General features: G+C 40.7%; 2 protein-coding genes across 2 annotated transcripts; one reads left to right on the forward strand and one right to left on the reverse strand.

Moving 5' to 3' along the window:
- The first annotated feature begins 4,358 nt into the window (after positions 1-4,358).
- On the forward strand, positions 4,359-5,309 carry LOC143588086 (putative L-type lectin-domain containing receptor kinase S.7). Its single transcript, XM_077069193.1, has one exon. It carries the CDS (start codon positions 4,359-4,361, stop codon positions 5,307-5,309), a length of 951 nt encoding a protein of 316 aa, XP_076925308.1.
- Positions 5,310-10,600: 5,291 nt separating this feature from the next.
- On the reverse strand, positions 10,601-12,854 carry LOC143588078 (uncharacterized). Its single transcript, XM_077069189.1, has 3 exons — positions 12,769-12,854; positions 10,731-10,980; positions 10,601-10,647 (listed from the first exon to the last, which is right to left on the reverse strand). The coding sequence occupies exon 2, from the start codon at positions 10,975-10,977 to the stop codon at positions 10,744-10,746; it is 234 nt and encodes a 77-aa protein (XP_076925304.1). The 5' UTR covers positions 10,978-10,980; positions 12,769-12,854; the 3' UTR covers positions 10,601-10,647; positions 10,731-10,743.
- Between the last annotated feature and the right edge of the window lie 206 nt (positions 12,855-13,060).

Consider the following 13,060-nt stretch of genomic DNA (forward strand, 5'->3'; position numbering starts at 1 on the left):
CCCCAACGCACCATGAGGAGCAGCGTGGCGAGCCCAGTCCACGCACTCCACAGGGGTACGAAGGGTTGTTCCTCGGCGTATGTTCCATCGCGGAACATACACTTCATTGGAATCCGACACTGCAAAAGAAACAAAGGCAGTAAGGAAAAGATGATAAAAAACATAAGGGAAAAAGAAAGGAACCCTACGCACCTGTAGGGTCAATGACAGGCCGATAGCCGCCAAACCCATCACCTGAACCTAAAGGAAATCCATCCAACAGGTCAGGCAGACGGGAAGGGGGCAAAGATCGGCGGGAAGCCCTGCGCGTACCTGATGGTCCGGCCGTAGGTGCCGGTGGCGCGGGCATGGTGGCAGCCGCCGTGGTCACCGTTGTGGTCGCCGCCGCGGTCGCCGCCTCCTCAGCAGCAGCAGTAACCGCCGGCTCCGTGAAGGATGCTGTAAAAATCGCACTCACGGTCGGCGGTGACGTCATCTCGACCGGAACAGTTGGCTCAAAGGAACGAGCAACTGGACCAGCGGATGCAGGCGCAGGCGCCTGGGTCGACGCCTCAGGAAGGCTGACCGAGCCTACCGTCATTGGCGGGGAGGTACTCCCCTGCGCTTCACCCCGGAATGCGTCAACATCCACGCCTGCACAAAGAAGAAAGTGAGAAATTTAAGAAGTAATAAATCTGCAAAGACATTATGATTGTACTTACGGGTTCTCTTGACCCTGAACGTACGGACGGGCGGGGAGGAACCCGATGGAGCCGGCCTCTTGGTACCGGTCACCGTCGTCTTCGTTGGTTCCCCGGAGGTAACGGTCGTAGCCTCCGGAACAGTGGTCTTCTCACAACCGGGCTTCCCCGCCACCTCTTCACTATCTGACTCCGAGTCAGATAGAACCACTGGACCAGCCGTGGAGGCCTTCTCCTTCCCTTTCCCGCCGGCAGCAGCTTTCTTCTTCCGCACCAATGGAGGAGCATCTGAGGATTCCTCAGAAGAAGACAGGTCAAGAATTCCAACAGCGGGTACAGCGTTAAGGGGTTGAGGAAAGAATATCGCCTTACCTGGCCGCCGGTGGCTCAGGATCTCGTGGCCCAGCGGATAGACCTCCACAAACCGATCCGCTGTTTGCTCCAGGATGGGCAACTCGCCCTCGTCCAAAGCACGAGTACCCATCCGCGCGGGACCGTCGGCTTCCCGCGGAAACAGAAGCGACTCCAAATCATTTCCCTCTGAAAGAAAAGAAACAGTTAGAAGACAAACTTGTATCAAAAAAGAAAAACAAGGCATACCATAGGGAATAGAGTTCAAACCGTATTCGAGGAGGATGGGAACCAGAGATGCATCTTTCCACACCCGGCTCATCCCTAACATGACCATCCCGGACTCCGCAAACCGGTAAACCGGAGATTGGATCCGGGATATCTTCGAAAACCATTCCGCCTCCTGGTAGTTGGGGGCGTGAAGGCTCGGTATCGCTTGGCCATTTTTAAACTTCATGGCAAGGGGGATGGCGCGGGCAGAAATGTAGAAGAATTCCTGCTTCCACGCGCGAAGACTGCGCTCGGTGTCGCAAATCTTCAGACCCTTAATACGGGTCGTCAGGGTGTACCACCCTTGGATGCACCTCCAAGTATAGAAGGTCATCAGGCGGTCCACATGGGGCTCGATGCCCAAAATCCGGCACACCCACTCAAAATGGCGAGTCTTGGCGATCGCCATGGGGTGCAGCTCGGTCAAATGGACACCGTGCCTCTCAAGGACACGATAAACAAATTTTGTCAATGGGAATCTAAGATTCCCATAGACAAAAAATGCAGCATAAACCCCGATCTTGCCACTGGGGGCATCGTACACGGTCTGGTGGGATTCAGGAAACTCAGGCTCGAGATGATCGAGCATGAACTTCCTGACAACATACCGGTACTGATCGCCGGGCAGAGCACACTGGCACTCACCAGCAGTACCCCTGTCGTCAGCTATAGCTTCAGCATCACGAGAGGACATTTTTGCAGAAAGAAGAGTGATTTCGGGAAAATGCTTGCCTGAAAAAGGGGAGTATTTGCCGGAAATCACTAAGAAGAAGAAGAGTGAAAAGTGTGAATTGCAAATAACCCTCTCCCCCTTTATATAGTAATCGCAATTAATGCGGTGAATTTAATGCGGAGGAGAGAGAAATCAAAGGTGCAATGAAACTATGACACGTGGCAAAAGCAAAGCTGGCAACAGCTGTTGATAGGACGTGTGCCAGTAATTTCGCGGCCACGCGCCCGAAAAATCATGCCCACGCGCCTGAAAAAGCGACTGGAATGACCATGTTCTGTCACGTCACCATAACTTCCTGCACGACCTGACACAGTCAGAAGAAACCGTCACACGACGTTTCAGATGTTTGGACTGTTCTTATCCTCACCAACCTTTCGAATTTCAAAATTCAAAATTCAAAAAGATTCAAAGGTAAGCGGGAAAATACCCCTTACCTTGGCAACCAAGTAACCATAAGACGGATGCGGGTACAGTGTTAAGGCAAAACCTTCCACATACCTAGCACCCGCAGGGAATTGAAGCCAAGAATACCCCGGCAACAAAGTAACTATAAGACGGGTGCGGATACAGTGTTAAGGCAGAACCCTTCACGTACCTAGCACCCGCAGGGAATTGACGCCAGGAGTACCTTGAAAGTAAAGTAACCGTAAGACGAGCGCGGGTAGAGTGTTAAGGCAAAACCCTTCACATACCTAGCGCCCGGCAGGGAATTGAAACCAGGAAGGATCTTCTGGGCAATGCTTGTGGAAACGGAAATAACATCCCCGCATAGCGGGAACGTCGAGAAATACATTGTTTGAGGCTCCAGGATGGAATTGGTGGTTTAAACATAATTGATCACTATGTTCAAAACCACTAAAACCTCAAGGAGAATCCACACAAGTGAGACTCAACGCTCCTGACTTGCGAGAAGGTTACATACCTACCCGCATCATACCCAAATATCAAGCAAAAAAATCGGGAATTTTTGCAAGTGACATTAGGAAACCCGCGGGAAGAATCCCCACGGAGAACCTTAAAACTAGAAACCCTTTTCAAAACCCCTTGCTTAAAGTCCAAAAGTTCACCTCACTTTATTAAACATTCAGGAGAAGAACATTGGACTGGGGGGACTTGAAGAGGTAGGTCCCAGCAGAGACCAGTTGGTCCCGCAAGACTCACCTGGAACAGGGACGTCTGCGCAAAGGCCATCTGCTCCCGCAGGACCCACCATGCTCATAGGATCTTACGCGCAGTACACAAGCTGAACACGCAGGGAAAGCCTCCCAATGGTGAAGTACCCCGCCTGTTCCCGCAGTTGCGGATACAAGCCATCAGGGAAGGCTACCCGCAGACAGCAGGGCTACAAGCACAAGACACTAGCTACTTCAGTAGTCACATGAAGGAATGAGCAAGGCGGGAACAATCCCGCCTAAATGAGCCAGTCTGATTCTGAAAGATCTTTTGTACCATACCTTGATAGGACAGACGATATGACCAGAACAGCCCATGAGCCAATCACAGGGTGACAGCTCATCGACAACAGGGCGAGGAGGAGCACCCTCTAGTACTGTTTGTCACTATTAGCCGCTGCCTACTCACCAACCCTTACTGAGGAGCATGCGTGGCCTACAGTTGGTGGAATAGTGTTACTGTTGGCCATAACCTATTCACCAACCAGCATGGCCTGCGTACAATCCACAGTAGGTGGGACGTGCATAATCTACAGTTGGTGGAATAGTGCAGCCGACTTTGTTACTGTTGGCCGTAACCTACCCACCAACCAGTATGGCCTGTGCATAGTCCACTGTTGGTTGAACAAGAATACTATTCAGCCGGCTGTACCTTCTTGGAAACCTACCTTCGGCTATAAATACTCCAATATCTTGGAATGGTAAGATCATCTGCTATCCAGTTATCTAGCAATCTCTTAATATACACTTATATTCAGAGCAACCTAGTCTGATTCTCACGCCGGAGGGTGGTCACAAGGAGGAACTCCCCCCTTCTCAGTGACGAGCTTACGGTGTTTGTTTTGCAGGTCTCCTGAAGAACAGCCTTCTCAGCTAGACCTCATCCGTGGGAAACATTACTTAACCCCCAGATTATCTATAATCTGTACCAGATTATCTATAATCTGTACCGGGTCACTTAGTGTTTCTTCACCAACACATAAGCTAATCCAAACATGTTTTTAAAAACTACTTTTAAAAAAATCATAAGTTAATAAGGTCTTTTAACAAAAAGTCATTTTTTCATTTAAATAAGCAATCCAAATACACCCTTATTATTCCCATTTGAGACTCACAAATTTCTCAAAAATCAAAATCACCATTGTTGTGATGATGGCTTGGTTTCCACTCTCACTCCTCATACTACTCATCCTATCTCTATCAACACCATCCACGTCATCAACCTCATTCCAATTCCCAGCCGGATATTCACTCTCCGGCGACGCTCATTTATCCGGCGACAAAGATTCCGATACCGTTCAACTCACCCGCCCAAACCCATCAAGCTCCGGCATCATATTCCACACCACACCGTTCAAACTCACCCCAACGACGTCGTTTTCCACCAACTTCACGTTCAAGATCGGCAATCGTCTCTCACTGGTAATAATCCCATCTGGGTTTGCTTCCAAATTAGCTAAAAACGTATCTTTTGAACAATTGGATGAAACCCAGTTCGTTAATGTCGAGTTTGGTTCCAATTTATGCACAATTTCGTCTTCTAGGGTTAGCAATGTTTCGATTATGACTCATGAGTTGAAAACTGGAGTGAAATTAACGGCGTGGGTCGATTACATTGCGATTTTGAAGCGGGTAGATGTTAGGGTAACTGAGTTTGGTCACCCAAAGCCGGTCGAGCCGTTGGTTTCGTATCGGGTAGATTTGGGGGAAATGTTGAAAGGTGAAGAGGTTTTGTTGGGTTTGGTGTCTGATAATGAAGAGCGTGAAGAGATTGCGTCGGTGTATTCGTGGAGCTTCGGAATTAAGGAGATTCCGAAATGGATGCATTCGATGCCTGCAGTTATTCCGAAGGAGCATTCGAAGGTGGAAGGTAACGAAGGTTTAAAGAATGATTCAGAGAGTGAAGGTTGTGCTGATTTGGGATTTATATTGACTATTGGTTGTGGAGCATTTGCGGGTTGGATTGTGTCGCATGTGTGGTCGTATTTTGTTGATAGGCGGAAGGTGCAAGGTGAAGGTGAAGGTTATGTGTGTCCTTTTGGTTTCAGATATGTGAAGATTGGTGCGGTCAAAGCGAATGATTTGGAAACTGGTATGAAGTAGTGAGATCGTTTGGTACTTTGGTAAGTTAGCGTGTCTAGATATGTAATCGTGAACGTTTTATTTGGCGTTTTTGTATTGACGTGGTTTGTGTTGGTGGTTTGTTTATCTGGAAATCAATAGACATGTTTCTTGATGTTTTGAACTTGTAGGTAGTGGATCAGTATTCAGTAAGGTTGCTATTATAGACATCACCCTCACTTGTTATACATGTCGAGTAAGGTTACCATTGTCAGTTGTCACAACAGTCAGTTTTGGTAAAATTATACGAACTGTATAACTCTTGCAAACTACCTTAAACGATTCGTATAACAACTTGTATAAACCTTTTTAATTTGTATACGGGCTTGTATAACATTACCTATGTATCATATGGGCCGTATGCCGCATATTATGATATGTGGAAAATGTTAAATGGTCTGTCTAATATGTCATCAGTGTATGGATAGTTTGTTTGACCCATCGGTATTCTTGTAAGGTTCTTATGATGTCTAATTGTCTGTATTTTGATTTCCATCATATTTGATTATAATGGCAAGGGTAGCTGTTAAAGAACCACTTGGTTTGCTTTTTGTTATGAAGAACTACTGTTGCTACCATGGTTACTGCCCCTTCGTGCTTCTGATAGAGTAACCTTGTTAATCGTTTGAGGTTTAGCATACTATAATCTTGCATAATTTGAGTTTGTTTCCTAACACTATATATTTTTTGTATTCTAGATGCAAAAGATGTGTTTGAAATAGTTTTTAAAACATGATTAACAAAGATGATGAAACATCTGGTTAAACCAAGTCTAGATGGCATGGTGTCACTAACCTCATGTAGAAGTAGATGTGCACACATAAACCGGTTAACCGGTTTCTAACCGATTTTGTAACCGGTTAGTAACCGGTCCAACCCTAACCGGTTACTAACCGATCCAAACCTGTAACATCCCGAAAATTCCAGGATAATACTTAATATATATTATTTGTGTCGGGTGAACTAAATGAGTTAGCGGAGCGGTAATAATAATATAATAATAATGATAAAGGGGTAACGGGCTTGGTTTAATGAAAGCAAAGATGGACCAAAAAGGAAAGATGTGCCTTAGGTCCATGGGCTTAAGGGAGTATAAATACCCCTTAAACCCTAATCCTTTTCCATTTTCCATCCATCTTATTTATTTCATTCTCTACACTCAAACACACATACTTCTTACACCCTATGCGGCCGCGAGCTAAGGAGCAATCCGAGACCAAACCGAGCCTATAACTTGATAGATCTTGAGCGTGCAAGCAAGATACAGGATTGTAGTTCATCACCAAGCTAACCGTAACCTTAAAAACACGTAAAGGTATGACCGTTATCTTTAAAGTTTATGTTTTTATAAACGGTTAGTCTTGAAACTTAAAGATAAAGTAAATCGGATCTAAACGAAATATAAAGTAGCAAACTTGACGTTGGAAACGAACTTAACGAATGGCTATGTACGACGAATTGTATTGAAAGTTTTTAAGCGTAAAGGTCCAAGCTTTATGGTTTATACGGGTTAAAAATGAACGAAAACGGGTAGGAAACGTTAGTGGGTGATATCGAACCTTAACAAGAGTATTAAAATCACAAGATGCTTGTTAAGGTTGATAAAAATCAACCCGTCACAGCTACTGGATAACTTCGCTATGGAAGTTCGCGTTGTTACAAGTTCGCTTGTGGACAAGTTCGCTTGTGGACAAGTTCGCTTGTAGACAAGTTCGCCCGTGCATAAGTTCGCCTGATCCTAAGCCGCTAATGTTAAGTTCGCTACTGATAAGTTCGCCAGAATCCAAGTTCGCTGAATGTTAAGTTCGCTGAACTTAGTTAAGTTCGCCTAACATGTATGTTCGCTTACGTTTAAGGTAACGGATCAGATAGCGAATCAGACTTAATACGCTATGAAGAATGAGTTATCGAATTAGAAAATAAATTAAAATCCTAATGGAAAATGATAGTGATCAATATGCATAATTGTTATACAGTTAGCTGTGCACAGCCAAAGAAAGGAGTAACCATTAACGGAAGAAGTAGCCGAGTTCAGGTGAGTTTCTAGCCCCATTTCCTTGTTATGTTTTCGGGGCTGTGTGCATACTCGATGTGAAGTGTGAATACACTTACCTTAAATGGTAAGTGTATGCTATAGATGTTATACGAGGTAGCTATTTTATAATGCTTGTCGGTACGTGAACGATCTTCTGATATTGCACGTATCGCCAAGGATGGTAAATTCCAAGTGGTTGTTAGTGTGTATGAATGCTATGATGTGACTTGCTTATTACGTAAATAATGAACTGATATGAAGTGTGATATAGGCAGGTAGAGGTAGAGTGTGTTAGAAGTGGCAAGAGTCTAGTAAGGGTGTTAGTGGCATAACGTGAGTGCGTGATAGGGAAAGCCTATACGTGCCTTCGTTATTAAGTGGCATAACGTGAGTGCGTGATAGGGAAAGCCTATACGTGCCCCTGTTATTAAGTTGCATAACGTGAACACGTGAGAGGACAAGCCTCTATGTGTTTCCGTAAACAAGTGGCTAAGTGGTTAGGGGCAGTTAAGTGGTTAAGTGGTAAGGTGGACAGGTTAGACAGTGGATTATGTGTCTTCGGATACATACATATTGTTTGAAGTGGTTGTATGGTAAGTTGCTTGATTAATTAGAACTCACTCAGCGTAGCTGACTTTTAGTATGCACGCAGGTGAGCGAACTAAAGAGCTGGCATGAGGATGGCACATGACATGGATTGAACGGCTGGCATCTGAAGATGGAAGAAAAGATGTGTTAAATATATGTTATGGTTTTAAAGAAAAGATTAAATGTTTGTAATAATCGGTTAAAGTTTTATATTCCGCGAAAGTTTTAATTAACTCTGATTTTTAGAACTGTGTTTATGAGTAAATCCGACGCTAAAGTAGGGCTACCGGGAACGGGGCCTTACAAAACCGCCAGTTAGTAACCGGTTTATATATTTGGTTTCAAAACCGGTTAACCGATTTTTTTTAATTATTATTTTATAAAAAACCGGTTATAAACCGGTTAACCGGTCCGGCCTAACCGGTCAAAACCGCTTCCCCAACCGGTCAAAAACCGGTTACTAACCTAACCGAAAAACCGGTATAACCGGTTAATGCCCGCAAAAAAAAAAGGTTAGCAAAAAAACCGGTTATAGGTTAACCGGTTAACCGATTTGTGCACCTCTATGTAGAAGTATAGATAGGGGTGTGCATGGGTCGGTTTGGGGCGGTTTTATACCAAACCCATAACCATAACTAATATGTCGGTCAATAGATAATCATAACCATAACTGATCCGTTATGGCGGTTTCGGTTAAACGGTTTTGAAGGTTATAGCGAGTCGGTTATGGGTCGGTTAACCATGACCAAACCAATGTATAATTGAGCCTAAAACTTTGATACTAGAAAAAATAAAAATGACATGACATAGTTCAACAAATTTAATAATTCTTAATATCTCTACTATATATAATGAGTGAAAGATGGACAAATTAAGACGCTTGCTTTTAAGTAAAATACAAAATTTAGTACATAACTTACAACTCAACAAAGCATATTGAAAATGACAATATAGTCTTTTAAAGAATAAATCACGTGCAATTTCAAATCATTAAAAATAGTTACAATTTTGATCATGTAACTTTAATCAACTTTTGTAAATTTAAACACTAATTACAACTATGACCCTTAATCTTTTATCTATATACTCTTTTAATTTTCACTTTTAACCCAACTTCACCCACGGAATTTAAACGGTCATAACTTTTTTATACGTTAATATTTTTTATAAAGCATTGCACCATAAAAACGAGAATTTTATTATCTTTAATTTGATTATCATATTGTTATAGTTTTTTTTCAGTTAAAAACAACATTTTACGTATGGGTGTTTGCGGTATGGTTTTGATGGTTTTTAAATTAATCTGTGATCCAAACTGTAAGTAACCTTTTTGTCGTCGAAAACTGAAACCACCCCGTTGAAACTTGAAATTGGTTGGCTAAAAGTTAAAGAAAAAAAATCAATCGTGAAATTAAACCAATGATCGGTTTGAACGCTTTCAAACCGAATGAACACATATAAACTTGTAATGAGATTACCAAAGTCTGGATTTTCCGCTGCATCGCGCGGGCGCCCGTCTAGTTAATAATATATATCCAAACAAACAATTAATGGTTTAACTCTTTAGTAAAATTAAATCATATAGTATAAAAATGAGAGCGTTATTAGTTATTACCTTCTTTAATTTTCAACAAATTATCAATGGTGTGTCTAGTCATACTCCATAAAGTTGAGAATCTTGTAAATGGGGTGGTTCGGTTTTGGCGGGTTTGAAATTATCTTTAACCATAGCCAACCCGTATTTGGCGGTTTTTAAAAATTCATTAAACCGACCTGCTGGTTATGTCGGTTATCGGTTAAAATCGGTTCGGTTATGTCGGTTATGGTTCGGTTAATGATTATGACGGTTAATTTGCACACCCCTAAGAATAGATATGATTACATTCATAATAAAAGACTGATCATTTGTTTATTTGAAATAACTTAAAGCAAACTTATTAACAAAAAGGTTGTGATACTCTAAACTTTATTCTAAATGAGTTCACACGACTTTTGTTGTGTAACATATATTTTAGTTGTTCCACGATACCACAAGAACATGTATAGAAGGTTGATAGTATGTGCCAGGTATCAATCCCACCAATACCTAAATATCTTCAAGTAATGAGAGCTTTTTTTGTGGCCTAATTTGGTGGCTGAAAAGTAAGTTATCCAACATTGATCCTCACATCAAAGAAAATGAAACTAGGGTTCAAATGATTTATTATGATTTAGAAAATTTCCATAAAAATATCCACCAAGTCAAACAGATATCAGGTGGTGTATCAACTATCTTATCACACACATTATACAAATACTTGATCTTTTTAATGTGCACATAACTATTCAAAGGAGGTTATTAGGATGACTATGTTAAGTTGTTAACCCCATGCATTTTTAATAAAGAGATCCGGTTATGTATGTAATAGAATTAGTGTGTATACTGATATGTACATATCATATTCATTCTAATGGATCGGTGTTTTAAATGTTTAGATCAAACATACTAAAGCTGCAATTCAATCCTTGAAGCTGCCAACTTCTTGATCACAATACAATACCCGCTAACAAATGCAGTACCTTTTCAATACAGACATTTAATCCAATATTTAATACATGTTAAAGAAGCTAAATGCATACACTTCAACATTAAACTACTACATAACATAAGTTTTCCTTTCGCCAACAGCAACCCTGTTCTTCCAAAAACTTCTTGACCTGATAAGCAACACAGACATTATTCATGAATAAAAATAGACTTACTTTGAGCTTGCATTGGTTAATAAGATTTTTTGACTTACATTGAGTAATCAATCATCCAGAAACCAGCTTTACAACAATGCTGAGAGAGTTGAAAATAATCAATAGAACTCTCAAATACTGAGTTGCATAAATCAGACCGATAATCTGTCCCTTGATGGAGTTTCTCTTCACCCCTGAGTATTCTTGGAAGCTCCATCCTCTAGGTGCAAGAAAACGATCTTCATTCAATATTGCAAATGCATTTGCAATAAGCAGACACCCCTCCAGAAGTGTCCAAAGACCCATATTCTGTATTATGCATTAGTCAACTTAACATTTAAAAAAAAACATTCTTATAAAACTAAAAGTTTTCAGTTGTACTATTAGATCTTATAAAACTAGAGGCTTTAATCTTTACTAACTATGTACAGATTCAGCATCGTTACAAACTTACAATTAACAGACACTTCAAATAATGACATAAACTATACGATCTATTTTCAACTATTTTACTACATTTCTGTCTCAAGAGCCAAATATACTCAGCTAATCATCATCAAACAGACTAATGATAAATTTTAGAGGCTACATAATTGAAAAAAGCTCCAAAGGCATCCTGTGATTAGGTATGCAATGATACTTCTAAGGCAAAAAATGTCAATAAGATTGCTGCCACTGGCCATCAACAAATACTAAGTCTTTTATTATAATTATTATCTGTCTCTTCACTCAAATGGCAAAACAGTCTGAACTGTGCTGCCAATCACCGTTAAAAAAATCAGTCCGATTAATCGCTAGCGAGTTCTGAAACACTGCTGCCAATATTTTAGCAGAAGATTCAGATCATACTCCATTCAACCGGATTATGTAATTAGTATCAGAAACTAAGATCCAGATAATACCTACAGAACTGTTGAACTACATACACAATGAACGATTATTAGAGGTGGCAAATGGGTTGGGTTGGGTTGGGTCAAACGAGTCATGGGTTGAAATGAGTCATGGGTCAAAACGAGTATGAGTCAAAACGAGTCAATTAAAAAAAGGGTTGTTTTGGTTTGGGTCAAAATAGGTTATGGTCAAACCGGGTTTTGAGTTTTTTTTTTTTGTGAACGAGAATAACGGCGGAAACATTTTAGTTTTTTTAGATTTTTCGTTTTTTACTTATATTTTAAGTTATGATTTTTTAATTATTTTTTATGAATTTTTTTGAAGGGTTTTCTATTAAGATCAAAAACCCTCAAAAAAATATTCAAAAATAATAATAAAAAAATTATAACTCAAAATATAAATCATAAACAAAAAAAGTAAAAGCACTAAAATGTTCATACGTTGTCCTCGTTCCATAAAAAAAAAACATCCATCTAGAATCGAACCGAAATTGAAAGAATCGACGAAAATGAAACAAAGAAACAAAAAGCCAAAACCAGACCGCATCAATCGAAATCGAAAAAATCAATCAAAACGAAACTAAAAGAATTCAAACCGAACAAAAACAAAACTGAAAAAACGAACAAAAACGAGTCCGGAATCGACCAGAAAGAAACCAAAACCCAACACGTCACGGGTGAAAACTCGTGTTGACTTGAAACCTGAACCGAACTCGTTCCGATCTGAAACCCGTTTCGTGCCGAAACCTGTACGAAAACCCGTTCCGATCCGAAACCTGTCACATTTCTTTAGGACACTAACCCACATCGACCCATTTCTTTGAACTTGTCGACCCATTTTGACTCGAAAATAAAAGGATGGAATTTCAAATGACTTATTTTGACCCATTTATTTAAAACCTTTTACCCAAACAAACTCATTTAACTTTTAAAACAACTCAAATTGACTCATTTGAAAGGAGTTGGGTCAAGATTGCCACCCCTAACGATTATATACATATAGCAGATGGTTTCATGTAAACTAATCGCATCACTAACATTAAAGAAAGTTAATTGACTAGAACGACTGCTTCCGTAATTTCATGATTTATGTGACAATCATATTCAATCCGTTTAAACCCTAAATTGATCTATTAGACTTCTTCTAAATGCGATTCACGTGCCCTAATGGGAAGAAGGATATTCGTCGACGAAAACAACAACTAACCTCGTATAAAGAATCGAAAGATCAGCAGCAGACTCGAATCACCGGAGATCGACTTGATGTGTTTGTTTAAAAAGATACGAATCGTCAAAATTATTACGCCGGAGGGCTAGGCCTTATTTATTTATTTATAAGAATGATCACAAATTAGTCCTCTATGTTTTAATTTTCAGCAGTTTGTATCGCATATATATATATATTTTTCAGATTATATACTTATACACTGGGCCAAACCTTAAAGATGTTATCGGTATCGGGCTTGAAGATTAGTATACTAAGTCTAAGTTAGGCATGT

The sequence above is a fragment of the Bidens hawaiensis genome, unplaced genomic scaffold (genome assembly GCF_021521415.1).
Source record: "Bidens hawaiensis isolate Kalapana, Puna unplaced genomic scaffold, B.hawaiensis_p1.1 tig00035977_1, whole genome shotgun sequence".
In the NCBI taxonomy this organism is placed as follows: domain Eukaryota; kingdom Viridiplantae; phylum Streptophyta; class Magnoliopsida; order Asterales; family Asteraceae; genus Bidens; species Bidens hawaiensis.